This window comes from Linepithema humile, chromosome 1 (assembly GCF_040581485.1).
Source record: "Linepithema humile isolate Giens D197 chromosome 1, Lhum_UNIL_v1.0, whole genome shotgun sequence".
Taxonomy (NCBI): domain Eukaryota; kingdom Metazoa; phylum Arthropoda; class Insecta; order Hymenoptera; family Formicidae; genus Linepithema; species Linepithema humile.
In genome coordinates, this window is record NC_090128.1 from 6,673,316 (window position 1) to 6,693,765 (window position 20,450).

A 20,450-nucleotide genomic window follows, 5' to 3' on the forward strand; every position below is an offset into this window, starting at 1 on the left:
TGAGAATATATCTGTGTTAATATTTATGCGAGAAGCCAGTTTCAGAATTAAATATGTCGTATCGCTAGCTGCTAATCTAAGTAGCATTATTATTTTTTTTAAACGATTATGTTATAAAAAATTAGCGTAATGGACGAATGCAATTTTAATTGCACTTCATAGAAGAAAAAAGGAATTTTACGACAACTTTAACTCGACGATACAAGAAGGTAGCGTCTCGCACTCCCTTAGGGAGAAATAAAACGTGCAAAATACGAGTGTGACAAAGGAACGAAGAAAAGAAGCGGTAAAAAAAGTGAATTTACCGGCGTTCCACCGGTAATATTCGCATACTCGCGTACTAAGAGTCTCGGACTAGCGACTTTAAAAGAAAGAAAAAAGGTATGCTCTCGTCGCGGTTGGGCATCTCGTCCAGTCTGATGGCAAGGCGCGAACCGCGAGGCCAGTGCGGTCTCTGCTCCGCTGTCTGTCATCGTTTCTCGGAACGCGGGAGAAGTGTCTGTTCGTACCTTGAAAAAAATCTGCGCGAGGACGGCAACGGCAAAACCCGTTGTCTTTGTGGCTACCGTTTTCCGAGAATACTTTTAGTTACTTTTAGTTTTACATGCAGACGTCACTGCCGGTCGACGAATGCCGAACCGTTTCCGCGAACGACGCATAAAAGCGCCGATTTACTTTCGCGATCTAATTATCAATCGCGAAGGCAAATCGCGGCGAGGTAATAGGTCGAAAGTTTGCGATCGAATAAACAGATCGACGCAGACTCGAACGGCCGCCGCCGACGAGCGCCGCTAAATCAACACCGGCTGATCTGACTCGCCTGAGCCGTAGCCGGTCAATTATTTGCTCCGAGATTTATGAGTTTGCGCGAAGCCGACAGCGCGGGCTTCTTCGTACAGGTTTGGAGGATCAGCCTGACTTTCCTTCCACTCGATCGGCCGTGCGTCTGCGTCGAGTTCATTTATCTCGAACGCGCGCTATAATGCGCGCTCAAGAATCACTTTTCGCGTTATTAATTGTAGGCTCTCGTACAATTTCTCAATAACTCACGTACGTAATTACCTATTCCGAGTGTCAGCTGCGTTATCCTGCTGACCTCTTAGCCTGCAAGCGTGTGCGCACGCGGCCGAGCGATCATCTTGATTCATAACGCGATTTTCTTGTGTTCTTTAAGCTAGATTGAGAACGCATCTCCAACAGAAATAGAAACCTGCGCGTTTTCTATTCTTCCATATGCTTCCACTAACATTTTAAAATTAAATACAATTGATCTAATAAAAGAATCAATCGGGTCGAGCAATCGTAAGTTGGTAATTCGGAAAATATCGCGCACTAAGATCCGCAGACGAGAAAGCGGGAGCGAAGGCTAGAATTATGAGGAAGGAAGTTTTTATAGTGTTTTTATGTCGTATATATGTGGGGTTTCGGAGCGCCTAAGTCTGTATAAAAAAAAGAATGCACGTACCTCTGCCTTCATCTTATCCGCAACTTAAACAAATTAAAGCGCCCGCATTGCTTTATGACCGTATTCGTAAATAATACAAATCGTCATAAATCTTTGACGCAACATTATTAGAATTATATTATCGAATACTTCCGACGAAAGTTAATCGGATGATCAATCAGCACGCGTAAACATCGCGTGTTTTGTACTTTAAATAATTATGACGCGGTGTTGGCTCGGCGAGGATCATTTGGGTTCCGAAATGGGATCCGCGGAGGCGCGGGGAAGGGCTGGTACCCCGGCGCGCGGTACGAGACCTTCGGGGCCGTAGTTTTAGGGGCGAGCCGGTCGCTTATTGCTCCCCGAGTGGCCGCAAAACGAAGTTTGATCAAATTCTACTGCGCCGGCATAAAACTGACCGGCTGGCCGGCCAGTACGCTGGGTTATGGACTCGATAAATGATTCATCTGTATCTTGGATAAGACTCGTCGTACACCTACACACAGATGCACCGATCGCCTCCGACAGCGCGTCCATGCACGCTCGAGTAACGCGCCGAGCAAAAGAGAGAGAGAGAAAGAGAGAGGGAAAAGGGAAAAGTGACCCTCGTAAGTGACACCGTAGTGACTCTTTTACGACTATATACGTCTCGAATTAAGTCAGAAAGTCTCCGGCCGAAAATAATACTCGTAATATGACGGCGCGGCGTAATGCCTTTTCGCGTAGAAATTTTTTCGATCGCTGAATCTCGCGTATTTTAACTATTTCCTTTTGCGCCGAAATCGCCTCCAAGTTGGACGCGCATTGTGCGAGTTGTATTGCAAAACGGTGGTCCACGATGGCCCAGCCGGCGATCTCGCTTGATGTACGACGCTCTTTTCAATAAAGCCGAACATCTATCAGACTTTGATGCGCGACTGGCTCTAGTCCGTCCATTGCTCGCGGACAATCTTGCAGAAACAATTCCGCAAGATGTCCAAAATGCGACAACCTCTGGCCATTGGGATCCCGGGATTACCGAACTGACCATCTCCTTTGCATAATGACGCCTCGACCCTTCCCCCACGGCTCTATCGTGCTCTCGTTCGTGCGCTCACCCCTCGTTCGAAAGCGCGCATCCCTACCCACACGCATATGCCACCACCTACCATCACTGAAATTCCACGAAGTGCAATAACAATAATATCTCTATATGACGGCTGGCCGGCGGGCAGCTCGTGCCGATATTTTCCAGACTGCACGTGAATTTCATACATAAAAATGTCCGCTCAACCACCGGATCAACATTCAATTGTATCGAAATTATGGAAGAGTCCTATTTTCTTTCGCATCGCGCTAAATCCAGACCGAATTTGATGCGCGCTTCGTAATATCTTCAGAAGTCTCCGACTCGGGAAGCTTTACCGCGCGGAATCCTCGTGCGCGATACGACGGAATCGTATAAAGACGAATGAAAACTCGGACGGAAAAAAATGCCTCTATTGATACCTTCGGATTTATCCGGATAACGAAAATGTAAATGACAAATTATATTCGCTTAGTTGAAACGTCCTCGAAAATTATAGACGGCGCCGCAACTTTACGCGACCTGTTATTCTTTCCCTAATTTAAATGTCAAAGAAAATTGTTTGATTATTTGCTATGCAAATGAAATTGTTTAAGATGAAACTGACTTAAACTGATGCGGTGGGATTGGGGTTTAACGGAAAGGAAGCTCGGATAATTCGGACGCGATAATTGGATCAAGAAGTCGGATCGCGGAGCGATCCTCCTTCGGTATTCCGCGAGGGACACCGGCTGTAATTATGCTTCTCGAATTTAGATCGCGTGTTCCTAATAACGACGTGATCCACGACGAACGCTAAGCATAACATGTTACTTCATAATTATTTAATATTCTAATTATTGCAGTCAGTTTAAAAAAAATATCCTTATTATGTTTCCTTATTATAGTAATTACATGTGTGCATAAATGTATTGAGGAACAAAATACGTTTTATCTCACGTTTACGTTTCGTGTTACCGCAACGTGCCATGTACTTGTTACAAGATATTTTAAATGTTATAAATAATATTTAATATCATTCAAAAATATTCAATGTATAATAAATGTGTATTAAACGCGCAGTTGCGAAAAATTACTTTTAATATAAGTATTTAGAATCACTTCTGAATTTTTATTAATTGATAAAATATTAAATTATAAATATTTATCTTGTCAATTAATAGCTATTACTTTTTAAATAATTATTTAATCTACTATCTGATTTTTATTTTTAATAAAAATGCAGAAAAATTGCTAATTTCCATTATAAGATACTTTATCTTAATTATCCACAAACTATTAGTAAATGAAATATTAAACGAGTTAACAAAAAATATTTTTAAAATATAACAATTTGCAGGCAAATAAATCAAAGTATCTCAAATTAGAAAAAATCAATATTTTCACGCAAAATTAAAAAAGACTAAAAACTTGTTCCGCCGTGCGAATAATAAGAAAATAATAGCGGGTAAATAACAGTGCGCGACCGCCGCGTTAGATCACACAAATTGTAAACACTACTGACGTCACAAATTTCTCCGGAATACCAACGCGTACCTCGGTGGTGATAAAACATGTTCATTAAGTAACAAAAATGTAATTCTAAATATATTTAAATTAATCTCTTACTGCGTTTGGCTCATATACATTATTATGCATTTAATAAATTTTATGCTCAAACGATAAAAATTTTCAAATTTTTGGATCTAAAATTTCGGATCAAACTATTTGAAAACTCTTTCAGTTCGAAGGTAAACAATTTAACTTCCGATTTCGAGATCGGAACTATCTAAATTATTGCTCTAAAATTTCCGAGCAGTGTGAATAATAAATAAATGATAAATTACTAACCTCAAACCTGCAAAGTTGCAATGTTTCAGTTCCACTCATGTCCAATGTCTCTTGGATCTACTTCTCCTTTCAATAATACATTGATAACTGCTTCTTCGTAGCACTTATTCGCGAAAATATGACGATCGCGTGATATTTTATACGGTACTACTGATATCAATCGACGCGAACTTTGTCGTATGACAAAGGAAAATCTCGAAAAAAGAAAATTGCACGAAGCAACAATTCGTTCGACACTCGAAACATCGGAAGCAAATAACGACAGCAGGAGAAAAACGAAAATGTCGCAATTCATTTTGTGTACTACCTGTCCTGCAAAACTCAAAGTATTTTCGTAAACTATTGTGCTCTGATATTTAAAAAACAAGATAGATTTGCATGTTTAAAAGTGTTTAGTCTCTTTTATCTCATAGTAACAAATGAACGTATAAATATGTACGTATTACAATTACATTACTAATTACGAGAGATAATTACCGAGTAAATTAGCAATTAGCAAATAATCTTAAAATATTTTTCATGAATTCCAGTGTCGTCTGTTCCGTCCTAGTGTCGCCATGCGAATAATAAGAGGATAATAGCGCGAAAATAACAGTGCGCGACCGCCGCGTTAGATCACACAAATTGTAAACACTACTGACATCACAAATTTCTCCGAAATACCAACGCGTACCACGGTGGTTGTTTTGAAATTCTTTCTCTCTCTCTTTTGTATATATGCGCACTGTTCATCATTGTTATTACCTTGTTATTCGCACACCGACACTCAAGGAAAAGAGATGGCAACGGAAATCGCTTTAATCGTATCGTGACAATTATTATAAGATTATTTGCTACAAATAATGATTCACTGCTACGATTAATTAGCCGCAAAAAGCAACTTAAACATTTTATTCCGCGCAAATATATACCTCAATTATTACTTGCGCAATTTTTAATTTTCTTCTGCCATCGTTGTCCACTTCCGACGCAATGAGTGTCGGACGGGTCATAATTTCGTGCAATTTTCTCGAATTTCTCCTTTGTCTTGATAAAGTTCACGTCGGTCAATATCGGTAGTGCCGTATAAAATATCGTGCAATTATTGTATTTTCGCGAGTAAGTGCTACGAAAAAGCAGCCATTGATGGACTGCTGAGAGGAGGAAGAAGTCCAGGGGACATCGGCGGAGCAACTTTATGGTAAGGAATTTATCATTTATTTATTTATTTTTTTATTTGCGCGTAAAATATTAATTGTTCATTGCTACTATGGTTATATTACACGATTTTATGTTATTATGTAATGCAATATATATCTTTTTGTATTAAATATTGATTTTTGAGACAAAGAAAAATTTAATGTAGCTATAATAATTTTTAAATCATTACTTTGAACACTAATTGCACGTAAATATATTTGTATTTTGCAGATCAACAAGTGAGTTACAACTCTGCTGCTGCGTATCGTCTATTGGTGAATCAACATCATATTTTTATTTTAATCTTAAAGTAATGGATCTGCAAAAATGATATAAGATACTCATGGATTATAAAACTACGAATTTTACATTGACAATATTTAAAAATATTATAAATATAAATAAATATAATATCAAATATAATGATATTTTTATCAATTTATAGTACAAGTATAATAAAACATAAATCCATTGCATTAAAATGTATGAAATAAATTAGAGATACAACGCGAAAAATAAAATAGCAAAAGGAAAAATACGGAAGTTTGTCTCTAGCAATAAAATTTCAAGAGAAAGTCTTGTTTCAACTTTAAAAAATATCAATTCGTCAAGAAACACATCGATATGTCTTGTCAATAGCGAGATTTTCATTATTTACGTTCCTGTTCTTTGTTTCTGTAACTTCGTTTATCGCGAAGAATGTCTCGAGGGTAGAAGCAACAGTCACCCTTTCTCGACTACCGCTATTTCTCTCACTCGAGAGCACTCAACGCAATCTGCTGCGTGGAATTTGCATACATAAGCTATTAAGCAGCTCTTTTCATTTCCTCCCGTTTATGACAGTTTAGTTAGAGTAATGTTTTACAAGATTGCCCCGCGAATAACGTTCTTTATAATGACATTTCTCTATCCGATTAATACTCGTTTGTTATCAACGTGTCATTCACTTATGTAAATCTTTAAAATATTAAGTGCCATTTATATCTTACGATTGAAAGTATTTTTATAAAACTTTTGATCTCATATTTGATGAAATATATAGATCAGAATAAGCTGACAAGACAGCATCAACAATATAAAATGTAGGTATACGAATTCGCGCTTAAGCTCGACATACGATATTTACTGATATTTTCAATAATTCAGACATAACACTGTATTATATAATTTATAGTCCATTGCTTATGAATAACCGTTCCTCCCGTAACGCATGTGTCCCAATCTTAAGTAAGATTTATATCACTGTCGCTTGTGCCGTTGGAGCTACACCTATCTTCTTTTTCGCGAAAAAAAAAAAAACAAAAAGCAATATGGCACTATAATTCTGATTTCGTTTCAGCTCTCGTAAATTTATTCGCAAAGATTATTAACGCGTCGATCAATATTGTCCGAGAATTAAATGAAATTAGTTAGAAAAAATTATAATACAATAAATATTTCAAATCAATATCAATAAATAATTCATTATAGAATCAAATAGCGCGCAACGATAAAAATACTGCCGACTGGCACGAACGAGAGGTGTAGATATTAGCCGCGTGGTTATATAAGCCATTACGAATTAAAGAATCTTTTTATTGCAACATTTTTAATTACCGTGAAACGACCGGAAATTTTTTATCTCCCTACAAGACTACCGGTCGTCCCGCGTGCGCATCGGCCGGTTTCTTCCCTTTACGAGCTGCGAGAAAACGCAGGGTGCTAATTAAACGAAACGTTTGGAATGCCTGGGCGCATTGGATCGGATAAAAGGGGATGTTTTAGCTCGAGCACCTTTCCATTCTTTTATCGAAATCGCATTCTTCTGCCCGGAAAAGCGTATTCAAAAAGACGAGACAGGATATCATCTGTGTATTCCGCGACAAGTAAACACCGAGCAAAAATGCAATTTTTCTCCCTTTCTGGAACCTGTTCGAATGAACATCCACGACGCACCTCTTTCTCTCGCTCTTTCTCGCGCCTTAAATACGTAATTTAAGCGTCGTGTGAGTTCTCTTGCTGCGCTATTCAAAAGCTCGAGAAAGCATTTCCATATATTTACAATTCTATAGTGCACTTTTATACTGTCATACGACTCGAAAACACTCCTACTATCGAACTGGATATAATTGCAGTTTTTGTGAAGATTATTCTAAAGCGGTAACAAAGTTGTGTTCTTCAATTTATTTAAAGCGTAATGTGCACTGTATATTTAATAAGTAATATTGCAAAATTTTCTACTTCCTAAAGGCAATTGAAATTAACGATATAAGAAAATTGAGTGGAAAGGTTATTAGCAGATAAAGCAATCTGAATTTCAGATAAGAGTGAGAGTAATAAAATAAAATTCAAGATACAAGTTAGCGAGCTCGTAAACGCATGACGATGAAATATCGCTAAGTGTTGTACAAAGAAGCATAACGTCGTTGTTTCAAGCTGCTCGGGGAGCCCCTTCCAATTAAAGCGACGTAATATATGCATCGAGTTTGTGTCTTGTGGCAAAAGGCGTGGGGGTAGCTATAAGGAGACGATGGCCGAGGGTTTGATTCAAGATGAGACGTCAAATGTTACTTCGAAGGGCGGAGGCAAAATTCTCGGTGTCAATTCTCAGAGCAATCTGCCGATGCAGATTAGGATGTTGCCGGTCTTAGTTGATCCTATATAAGATTCGCTCCCTCCCTCTTACGCCGGGATTAATTGGGGTGAATTGTCCTGCCGCATCCATTAACGTCGCGGGTTTAATCCAAAAGTAAAAACATAGCCGACTGATCGCCATCCAGGCGCTCTCGCGCTCGATTGCGCGCACTCAAATAACGTCGCGATAAATTTTTTTCTTTTTTCGTGAAGAAAAATCGCGCTTGAATCCGCAAATGTCGTTTTCGCGTTACGGAAATTTCCCTCGATCTCTTGAAAATAATAACAAAGCAGTATGGAGATCGTGCGCGTGTGGTAACAGTTTCCGTACGTACGAAAATACCGCTATAAACGCCATGTAAACGTGTATCTATGAAAATAAGGTAGAAACTCGAAGGTCAATATCTGTCGGCTTCATCGCAATGTACCGCTCTTTCCAACACCAAATTGCTCTCTATCCCGCGGCTATAATAGCAATCGTGCATATGTCCGCGTTTTATCTTCGCCGATCGTTTCGCCGATCTTTTTATGCCTTTCTAAAAAAAAAAAAGAACTCTGGGAATATCGACAATAAATATCGTATCTTATCCTTCCGATGTCACGTCCACTTTCGTGACAGACTCGCGATTGTTATTGCAAGAATTACGAGATAAGCGCGGCTGCGAACGGACGCGTCAGCGCGCAGTGGCTATTCGGCATGTGGGATCCCGGGGGGTAAAAAACGGAGGTTTTTGTGGGGTGCGAGTCGTTAAGGTCAGGATTATTCCGGCAGAACTTGGGGTTCCACTCCCTTTGACCGGGACACACTTAGAACAACAATAACTCACTAATCCGCGCGAGCCTGCACCCGGGCGCCGATGAAAAATGTAAAAATCCAGAAAACCACTGCTCCGTGACAGTTCAATACATTTTAAATGCGTTCCGGCGCATTTGCGGGATACGATAAGCAGCCGCGGGATCCTGAGGAGCCACGCGAACGCCCCAATATGTCGGTTATTTATCGTCAGATTTATGGAATAAATGAGTAGGAGAGACAGCCCGCGCTTGTCGTGGCAATCCTCAAATATATGCCTCCCGCTTTTATTATTAACGTTTCGCGATACACCGAAATCTGATGGAATCGCACATTTCTAAGAAGCGAGTATCGAAACGCCTGCATGAAAAAAGAATCGAAGAATATAAAATCACATTGCAAAGATCACTGATGAAGAAAACTAATATGGGAAATCATTCGGAAACGCGTAGTACAGTAAAGCGCAATGAGCTGAACGAGAAAAATGTTGAAATGAGATAGATCGATGCGCCAAACGTTGATGAGAGAAGAAAAAAAGGAAGGAGGGGTTGGTGGAATGCCTTTATACGCCGCATCTCTATGGGATTCTTTCACGACACGCCGATTTAAAACGCCTTTTAAGACGGTCGTAGGGCCCGTTGGAATTGTGCCGAGCTGAATCGAGCATTGAACTCTATATCGTACCCTCCCGACGCTCCATAAGTTGCATTCCTATTTTCTGTCGTAATAAGGAAGCCCCGGTCGTGCCAATAAAACGCGCTCGACTGCAATCGATTCGCGGTGATTAAAAGAGCAATATGTAAAGTTGAAGGTATCGGCGCGATGAAGCACGAGGGAAAAAAAAAAAAATGAACAAAGCCCGGCGAGTTTTCGAGTCTTGAAGGCGCGAACAATTGTCGAGCCGCGATAAACGCTTCAAATTTAAAACGATCCACGTGAGGCGGACGAGAGACGCTCCGGCAATCATACAGAAAACAAAAGCGCGCGCGGCCGAGCCGCATTATAATACAACGAACGCTAGCGCATTCGACAGCCCCGAAACTGCTGCTTTGCAATTCGGCGCTGCACTTATACAGCTTTTACATAATCGCATTTCGCGTCACCGAATAACATTCATTCAATAATTCGTCCGCCACGGGAAAGCCGTTATTATAGGGCGCATACGCGATAATAACGCGCATGTATTATGTATAGCTGTGGGAGAATCGTCGATTACATCGGCCGCGGAGGATACTTACGTTTTGCAATAACGTGCACTTCGCGCGCTTAAGCGACAATTCTATCTAAAAAAAAAAAAAAAAAGCACGAGCGTTCGACTCTTCAACGTAACACTCTACGTTCTTCAGATCCGATATCCGACGCAAGGTCGATAAAGCATCACGCCAAAAAAAAAAAAAAAATTAAAAAAGTAAAACAATGCAGATGCAGAAGTAGAAGAGTGACATGCATTTTGAATAAAGTTGAGCGTACCTTTCGAAAGCGTAGTGTCTCTCCTCAAATCTGTAACACATAAACAAGCTTCGGTCACTATATCGTAGAACTACGCGAAGAGGAGAGGTCATTGGTTCCGAACTCGTTTCATAAACTAGTTTCGACAAGCTCATCGGACGCGAGGGGGCGAGGCGGGCGGAAGGGGGGAGGGGGAGGGACGACGAAGGCAGAACCGCGAAGATTATTTCAGACGGTAGACGGGTAGTTTGGCGCGCACGTAGGTAGTTATACTTATAAGTAGACATAATCATCACCATTGTAGATAGGCAGACGGGCGAGGCTAATTTCCAGACCCCATATTATAGTCCCCGAATCAACTTTTCTATAGTATAATAAGCTATTTCATATGACGTGTGCTCGCGCAATTATATTGAGATTAGATAAGACACGGGGGCCCCGTTCGGCTTTACCCGGCAAAATGTAAAAAAGAGGAGAGAGATAAGGTCCCTCGGATCTTTTTCTTTTTTTTTCCTTCCGGAAATATTCTTTCGATAGAGGTGCAGCAGCGGTGCGGACGCTTCTTGCGCGCAAGATGAAATTCCGGAATAAATAAAGTGCCGTTTCGGAGCGTATTCACAATACTATTTATTTTTAAACGGAATTTCTCCCGACATTACGATCGAGAAGTTAACTTTGCGGGCGTTTTTCCGATCCTGTTCGACGAAGCGACTACGCGGACCGGAATGCGAAGCGGTGCGATAAAAAGCGAATCGAATATCCACTGTTGGACCGAACCACTCGACTAATGAAAATACCTATTGTTACTCCCTGGGTTTTGCGTTAAAAAATTTTTCGTCGCAGCATTTGGATCTCGCGCGGTATTTCGCGACAAGAAAACAAGCGATAGCGTCGAATTTGATTTCACAGAATTGCGAAAATAGCTTCTGGCTCGATGCGATAAATATAAATAGCGACATGCGGTATAGCTACGTAAACAACGCGACGTTATGACGATAGAACTGGTGGAAATTGCGAGACGGCGTTGAAATTCGCGCGTAACAAAACCACGATAGTCGTAGATCCGTAATTTGTAATCTTCAACGGCAGCTTCCGCGCGATCGCAGCGTCAGTATCCAGTTAGACGTCGCTCGATTCCGAATAGCGTTCCGACTAAGTGAATTGGACAGCGACAGCGAGGCGACGTGAAAAACAATTGGAATCGGACGGGCGCGTTCGTTCGAAATCCGTTTCCGTACGCGTCGGGCGCGGCGTGGTGTTGCAGTTCCTGATTCGCATTTAAGTTAGTCTCACGTTCCGCCGGTGCACGTGATCCAGCTGCTCGAGAGGAATCCCACGTATCCGTGACGTCGCTCCATCTCCACCGCGAGCAACCTGCATGCGAATACGAGTACGCGAGACTTCTGTCTAGCCGCTGACTTATTAGGGATTCCGCGCGGACCACGTGCAGAAATTCGACGTTGCGCTCAGGCGCCACGTGTACTCGCCGGACGCACGTTCTTCTAATTTGCGATACGTCTTCGGACTGCTTAAAACCCAACCAACCTGTTTCTGTTCCGATCGTCATCCGTCGCTCGATCATCCCCCGCCGTGCCGGAAGAACCGTTCGGAATTACGCGCGCATTTTTGCGCTCGCATTCCTAATTATTGCACCGCGTTCGCGTAATATTTCCCGAACCAACCGATCCGCATTATACCGATTTCATACGCGTGCAGTTTTCACGGAAAACTCTCCGACCGTTAAATCATAACGTGTAATAAGTCTTCGGCAACTTTCTAACGTACGGCGTGATAATTCACGATGATAGATATCGCATTCAAATATCCGCGTAATCCTTCCTTTGTGTCGATTCGCATAAGAAGAAGAAGATTTGCGAGAAGGCACCCTGCGGTCACAGTTATGGCTCCCGGGTGTATCTCCTCTAAATCTTGCTTCTTGTGCACCACATTTGTAAGAAATATCGTGCGTGTTTATATTCGGAAAATAAATGACTAGAATTCATTTTTTTTGCGCGCGCGCAATGCAACAGAATCCGACATCACCGATAAAGTCGTACAAATTAAGCGTGAAAATTCGCGCCAAGTAACAAATCGCCTCAAAAACGCCTCGTGTCTTTCTGTAAGTGAAATTAGAACGTGCGTGGAAAATATAAATAGCATAGAATAACTTTCTCCTATCGAGATCGAGTTAACAGCTGCTCCTCGGTGACGGCGGCGGTGGCGGCGGCGGCGAAACAAGAGCGGCAGATTCCGACTGTAACGCTGCATCGGTTACAGCGAAGCAAGAGCGTAGAAACGGGCATTGTCGGCGCCGTTCGTTTCGTAAGACGAGAAGAAATCGTGCGACAATGCAGTGTCTCCACGGAGGTCCCGCGTGAAGGAGAGACCCGGCGTAAGAAAAGTGAGCGCGCGAGCGGGGAAAAATGCAGCTCCGCTCGTTGTTTCGCTTTCCTCCTTTGAGTCTTATTTATTGGTCGACGTGAATATTCAGCTCGGACAAAACTCCGTTCCGTTCCGGCCGCGCGACCGTCGTCGTCGGCTCCGGTTGTAAACGGAAAGGAGGGACGGGAGGGAAGTGTCACTTACAGAAACGCGAGAGCGATATTGTTGGACGCGGCCGCGCCGCCGCCGTCGTCGACGCGAGTACAATACGCCGAGAACGGCGGAATGCATTAATATTAATGGTGGTACAGAAGAAGTCCCCGCAGGTAACAGCCGCGACTCGCGCGACAGAGGCTCATCGAACTCTTCCCGAAAAACGAAATCGCAACCGAGGCCGCTAATCCGCGAGATATTGTTTGTTGTTTTCAAGATCAATTAAGAAACACAAGTCGTACAAATAACAAACGATTGTAATCGAGTGCCGCGCAAAAAGCTATTTTTCTTCCCGTGAAATTTTATACCTGCGTTTTATACCGCGTGGTCGGATGCAGTGCGCGGTGGCTCGAGAAAATGCGTCTCGTCTTAAGGCTGTCGCCTGGAGCATCGGTTACTCCAGTGACGATACACCTCGTAACGCCCACTATTCTTTATCATCGCACTTTCGCCTTGGCGATGATTCGTCTTATTTCGGTCTCTTAATATCTTAACGTCTTATACATGCAAAGCTACACGCGTGTTCTATACGTTTCACAATATGAAATCGTTCCACAAGTATTTATCTTATTAAAAATATAATATAACAAAAAAGAGAGAGGAAAAAAGACTGACTCGTGAACGTTCGCAAAGTTGAAAGAATTTTTATGCTAAAATCCTGCGATTTATCTCGAAAGCGGCATCTCCATAACCCGGTTAAAGACTTTGATGGCCTTGCAGTTTAACTTCCAAGTATATCACGAGATGGAGAACGAGATACGGTATGGTGGATTCTTCACGCGACGTAGGTGGGTGGTGCGTGAGTCACGGTTATACATATTAAATATGCCGGAACGTTGACTAACAAAACCGCGGCGTTGATCGCATCTCGTTGTCACTCTCTCGACGCGTAATTTTATATTCCGCCTAATGACACTTCAATTTATTTCGCGAATTGTATTATATCGGAAATCGCTCCGCTTCTTTCATTTGCGGATAACGGAGTCGATCGTTTCGCACCGGAATTACCGGGAAACCGCAGGGATAAACAAAAGTGGATCATGAAAGCGCGTAGGATGGCGAGAAAACGATGGAGAGCTCGGGGGAAAAATAACGCAGGTCGTGAAATGGCTTAGGAAAGCCGATCCGAAGTCGGATGGAAGCGTGTAGAAGGTCTCGAAGTTTCGCTGGTCGGTTGACCTCGTCGGGTAATAAGAATAAATGTGATTCTATTACGGGTTCAATTGTTACGGCGGCAGATAGGCCGCTCTCGATAGAGGACGAAGGGTAGATCGTAGTCGATAAGTATAAGATTCCCGGAAAGGTTTTTACCTATGAAATTGCTTCGTTATTTTTAGGACAGAGAATCCATTTAACACACGTTATATACAAGCGCTTGTAATATCAAATATAATCGCTCACGCCGCCGAAAGCAGCTTCGACGCAAAAATTATCGTAATTTGCTTTCTGCGACGCGCATTTCACAATCATTACGCAAATCAACCTGACGTAATCTTAAATAAACTTATTTATATATCATCGCTTGCGTAATTAAATATGAATGCAAAATATCTGCAATATTCTTGCTCTAATGCTCGCTCAGATTTACCTCCGTCTTTAGAATATTAATAAAAAAAAAATTTAAAAAAAAAAGAATATACATGTAGTGTACGGAATAAATTCGCGCAATTTCGTAAAACGCGAATCGGGACTAAGAAAGTACTCACCGTGCGTTGACGGAGGTAGGATTTCCGACGTCGTCCATGGACGGTTTCCTAGAATGAAACCACGAATGAAATTCGTTACTGTTCATCCGCAGCTGCATAAACGCGGGATGGTTATACGTGGCGCATAGATTTGTCGATTGCCACATTTCGTGTATGCTAACGAATTCCGGAGAATTTTTCAATTTTTAACGAGGCGCGTGATTTTTCTTTGATTTGTACGTCTACGAGATTTATGTCTACTGCTATATTTATATATTTATCTCTCACTGCTATAAATCATTTCTGCCTTTCCGTCACGAATGATTATAGTTCGCATAATTGCACATAGTTCTTAAGTCTCTACACACGCCGATCGTTTTCGTCCACATTCGTATGTTATTGTCTATATAAATTACTAAGTAAACAATTTTTAGAAACACAAAGTAAAAATATATTTTTTGCGCGTAACACGATATATTGTCAATCAGGAATGACTATGTTCACTATATAAATCTTTGCACTATTTTGACGATTGATACAATCACGTTTACAGCGTATAATTAAAAAGCCAGTTTTATGCTCGTCGTGAAATTTGCAAAACAACTTCGAGATGAAAACGAACGGTAACGATAGTATCGAAGGGACACCCGCGCGGCGGTCGGTCTTGAGTACGTGTGCGTAAGTGTCATCGGCGCGTGTTGGCCTCGTGCTCGCTTCGAGGGTTCCATCCCCAGCATCCCCAAAACGTCATCCCCACCAGCCGGTGATCTTTGCTGCGCGTGCCTTTCTTACCAATGTAACGCGGCGGGCTTGGCGGAATGGTGAATGAATTAACAATTGCTTTTCAAGAACACGAGTGGATATTATTATTGCATTACGGAAAGGAAAATGATGAATCGAATAGAAGCAGCATCAATTTGAACGATCATCATTTGATCACTTATAATCTTATTTGAGTTTATCATTAAAAAAATGTGAAGAAAATGTGAGAGAAATAAATGAATAAAAATAATCATAAATATATTCATGCTTTTCAAAGTTCGGAACAAAACTCCAAGCAGCCGAGATTTTACATCTCCAAGTTGGAGTAAAACGCGCCGGTACTCTGTCTTCATTTGACTGATTGTGAGATCTGGAACCCCGTGACGCCAATAAAACCGTATCTCCGCGGTAGCTTGTGTATCTATTTTCACGCCGCAACCTTATCCTTTAGCCGACCCTAACGTTACGTCGAACGATGGTGGGGATCATCGATTAAAGCCTAATGGGATTATACCCTTACGACGGACTGTCGCTGTCTCCATTTCGCGTGAATAGAAACAAACGTACAATTTGGTATTTAATCTCAAGTCGAGCAAGTCGTTTCTCGTCATCTTGCTTCGAATATAACGATAGAATTATAGTGGTTTACAAAATTTTCAGATATCACAAATGTAAGCATGACTGATATCCAGCGTCCCGTTAGCGCATTTATCATCGTTAGAATTAGTTGAGAATATTTGCATCGTGTCTTAGAGCGCGACGAGAAAAGCGAAAATGAGACAAAGGCGACGTTCGGCGCGTCGGAGGTCAAGAGCGGATCCAACGAAAAAGGCGACTGGAAAGATACGCTTCCGAGTTTTGCTTATCGATTCAAATCGCGTTCCCCGCGTATGAATGAACGAACAAGTGGGCGAGTCGAGCCACCGGTTGAATGGGAGCCGCACGGGTGACCACAAAGTACACGCGTGCGTACCGGTGATCGTTCGTGTTGCCTCGCGCGCTCTCTCCTTCACACATCGCCCGCGTCTTTCCCTTATTCTTCCTCTGTCCTTTAATTCAACAGACTCGCTTAAGTATCGGCCGAAATAAGCGGTTCGGGCAGATAAATTCGAAGATTAGATATCTCAATGTGCACTTCTCTTTCTTGATTAAGTTTCAATTTGTGCGTCTTAATTTTCCGTCCGATCTCATCTCGAACGCACAAACCGATCGCAACCGGCAGTGATGTAATTCGACTTATCTGACGCGTAGCTAGGTATGCGGCGCGACTAACTCGGAACGTTTTGTACCGCTAGCGCTAAAAATGCGTGGCGAATCAACGGGAAGGATCGTCCTGACTAGGCAACTTCCAAGCAGATCCGTTTTCTACGATCTTAATAGGTATCGGATCCGCTCAAAGCATTCCGCCGTGCGCTATACACTAGGTACCCTTTCGTCCACCCGATGTCAGCGAATCCGCTCTCGTTTTTCCACGCGTTGGTTTAGCCGCGGCATTAGAATCACGGGCTATCGCGTATCGCTTGTTTTTCGGCCACAGTCGCACCGTGACTCCAAAGTTCGCGCGCACCGCGTGCTATTAAACGACGCTCGATTTTTGCTGGGCTATCTGCCGTATTGTGCGCAATTATATACGCTTTTTGTCAGCTAAGTCGGTGTAAAATGCGGTTTTCCGAAAATGGCAGTGGAACGAAGACTGGTCTCCGCGAGATGGTACGAGACGGTATCGTTTAATTTGGCATAAAACATCAACCCTTGTCTACTTGAAGACCCTGTCTTGTTCATTACTTCATCGTTCTTTCCATATCGGAGCTTTTTCCCGCCGGCGTTTTGCGACAAGTCGCACTAAAGTTTTTCGCTCATATTTGATTTCAACATATCATGCCTTAAATCTCTCCGCATTTTTTTTTTTTCTTTCGCAAAACGGAAATTATTTTCAAGATGTTTCCAAAGTGCATTAATAAAAATTCACTATCATAGATATCACTATTATATTATATTATAGACTTTATCACTATTATATTATATTATAGACTATTATATTATATTGTAGACTTTCCAAACCAGGAAATCGGAGATCGATAAAGATTCTATAAGATATGTTTTTATATAAGCTAGTTGACGGTATAGCTGCAGTAAAGCTAAACACGTCGATATCCTCTGAGTCTGGTCGAGTTACTGGTTAAGGCGATGCAAAATGCGGTTTCGCTTTTTGTACTTTGGTTTAATAGTGCTACGCTATTACAACCATCCAAGTAAGCGCAACGATGTCGTGTCGCGGGGCCGGTAGTTTAATGGATTTTGCAGCGAACGCCGATGATACACGAAAAAGCTGCGAATCGACTCGCCGAGAGGTAGGTGACCGGGATATCCACGGTAACGCTATCTCGATCGGGCTGATTGAAAAAAAAATTAATCGTGTGAACATGAAATGAATTTCGTAAGATACAATGTAACGAAACGTGTATCTGGATCTGGATGAATCTGTCTCGTTCAACAGTGGCGAGATCGAATAGCGAGGAAGCGAAGCGAGCGAAGAATAGCGGGCAGGAGCGGCGGAGAAAGGACGAGGAGCGCGAGCGGGGATCACGGGAAGGGAGCGAGTAGGGGGTATGGAAGGCGACCGGTCGACCGGTCCTCTGGACAGACGGACGGAAAGACAGACAGGACTGGAGACCGCTCATTACGGGCGGCGCATGCGCGAGGAATGCGGCGGCTCTGGTCTCCTCGATACAATAAATATAGGATTGGATCGGCGGGTGAGCGAACGGGCAATGCGAGAGGAGAGAAGGAGGAGAGGGCTGGACTCCTCTCCCGAGTTGAAAAGTAAACCGATGAACGAACCGAGGACCGACAACAATGCCCGACAACGTAGTAACGACATCCAGTTAAATCGCGGTCGTCGACAAAAAAATACGCGGCCGCGATTCTCGAGGGGCTCGGTGAACCCGCAACCGCGTATCTAACCGATACATTGTCGTGAAGCGCGAGTGCGAATTCAGGTGGACGAGACATCGCCGACGAGATTTTTCATTGTTTTGCTCGCGATTTGCATTCGGTGATGCCGTCTCGCGTCGTATTTTATTATGTCCGTCGATCGTATTCCGAGCATAATTAACACTAAGGATAATTTTTCGACGATCCACACGAAAATTTATAACATCGAGGGGGACGATCTTATGCCGGCGATTATGAATAATATAATTAACATTTCGGTCTTTCATAACGGCGCTATTAGCAGAAACGAAAGCCGGGCACATTACAGCTTAAAAGTCCGCGATGAACGCTCGAAGGATGTAGCACCCGGTTGAAAATTGTAGGGACGCGGCGAGGTGGATGTATCCACGATATAAATGCTGATCAATCAAGGCGAACGGAGCATTTAATCGATACTTCAATAATTAGCAACCTGCTCCGGACAAGTTTCACAGATAACCCTTATGCATTTTTTATGCTTAATGCTTCTTTTCTTCTTGATCAATCACCCCTAATAATCGCTTTCGATATAATTTGTGTAAGCATGAGATTTAGCAAAGATAATGCGTTTTCTCAAATCGCTGCGCTGATAATCGATAACTTTTCCGAGACAAACATTATTAACGGCGCATTCCATCTCGGAACACGCGCTACCGCAATGATGTATAATGTGTTAGAAGCGCTATATTAATTTCAGCGTGTTCAAATAATACGACGCAAGATTTTTCACGCGGAATGATTATAGGTGACATCTTGAAAATTTGCAAGTGACAGAGAGGGAATACAGAGGTGCGATGGGAGTAGACCGATAACGTCGCGCGTATTATTAATCGCGTTCCGTTGTTTGTAATTAGCGTGAAATCGTTTACAGTTAATTACAGCGATACGAGTACCACGCGTTCGCTCCGCGAGATGCCGTCATTAATTATATTTCACGCGCCGTGATTATGCATAATACTTCGTTCTCGGAGACATACTTTTCGGATGATACACATTGCTTTCGTACTTTGCTGATTTTTTCTCGTCGCGATTTTTGATATATTTTCCTTTTTATTGTTATTGAAAAATCTAAAAAGGTTTTTGATATATTTTTATAAAATCTCACAAATACGTTTTTGCGATATTTTTAAAAACATGCACACACACACACACACACAAAATCTGGTAAGAGACACGTTAATTAATTAGAAAGCTCCAAAATTTATCATAAAAAAAAACATCCAGGCGCATGTGTGTGTGTGTGTGTATGCAATGGTCTGCGAAACAGCTTCGTACCGACTCTGTTCGTTCGTCACTCGAGAGTTGATTTATACTCGTGAGTGAAGAACCTCGTGCCAGACTTGGATGCTTTGCTCGTTGCTTCTGCGTGCGCGCCGCAGCGCTCACTTTGAACAATGGAATTGCGTCGCGACGTCGATCTCTCTGTATCAATCACCTCACCAACAAGATCTTTTATATCCTTAACCGTTTATCGAGAGACCGCTTCTTTTCGTAACCTCGCTTTATATTATTAACTAGATTCGTTTTTATCTCGATGCATGCACATGCCGGCCGTTTGTCAACAAATAACGTTAGAACATTGCGATGCTTTCGATCGTTCATAATTTACATCGACGAGAAAGTACAAGTAAAACCAGCACGAGTGTGAATTTCTTACCTGTCTGTCCAGCAGAGCGCGTCATCTCGGTACCTGGAAACAAAAAAAATTTTATTTAATTCACAGATCGGATCTAATTATGAGGTTTTTCATGTAATTATTAAGAACGCCAAGAGCGACTTTTATATGATTAATATTTTGAAGTAAAATGTCTCGTTTTGATATATGTATTTGTGACATTATTCTCCAGTCAATTCACGAAGTCGATACGTGTATAGGAATTAGTAATTCGTCGCGGTGCGCGATCGGCATATCGCCCCTCTCACGCTCAACCCCCAAAGTCCAAATCCCGTGTCGCAGCTTACAGGAAAAAGCTTTTATATGAAAGCTCGGCTAGAAATAAGATCGCGGCCGTAAATTGCGCGCGAACCTAATCTTGCGGTTGAATGATGCCGCTTGCCACG

At 42.2% G+C, this 20,450-nt stretch overlaps 2 protein-coding genes across 3 annotated transcripts in view; both read right to left on the bottom strand.

Moving 5' to 3' along the window:
* The window catches only part of trh (trachealess), a 44,426-nt gene extending 33,952 nt beyond the window's left edge, over positions 1 to 10,474 (bottom strand). Inside the window, exon 1 of one of the 2 annotated variants that reach the window (XM_067361150.1) lies at positions 10,396 to 10,474. In XM_067361150.1, the coding sequence (XP_067217251.1) occupies positions 10,396 to 10,436 (41 nt within the window). In that variant the 5' untranslated portion in view covers positions 10,437 to 10,474. Of the gene's footprint in view, positions 1 to 4,340; positions 5,188 to 10,395 lie in introns of those variants that run through there. The other variant, XM_012379867.2, reaches the window with a different exon arrangement.
* Positions 7,219 to 20,450, bottom strand: part of LOC137001918 (uncharacterized) — a 29,839-nt gene continuing 16,607 nt past the window's right edge. Inside the window, exons 2-4 of the mRNA XM_067361264.1 lie at positions 20,047 to 20,079; positions 14,676 to 14,723; positions 7,219 to 10,425 (exon numbers count right to left, since the gene is read on the bottom strand). Of these exons, the coding sequence (XP_067217365.1) occupies positions 10,326 to 10,425; positions 14,676 to 14,723; positions 20,047 to 20,079 (181 nt within the window). The 3' untranslated portion in view covers positions 7,219 to 10,325. The remainder of the gene's footprint in view (positions 10,426 to 14,675; positions 14,724 to 20,046; positions 20,080 to 20,450) is intronic.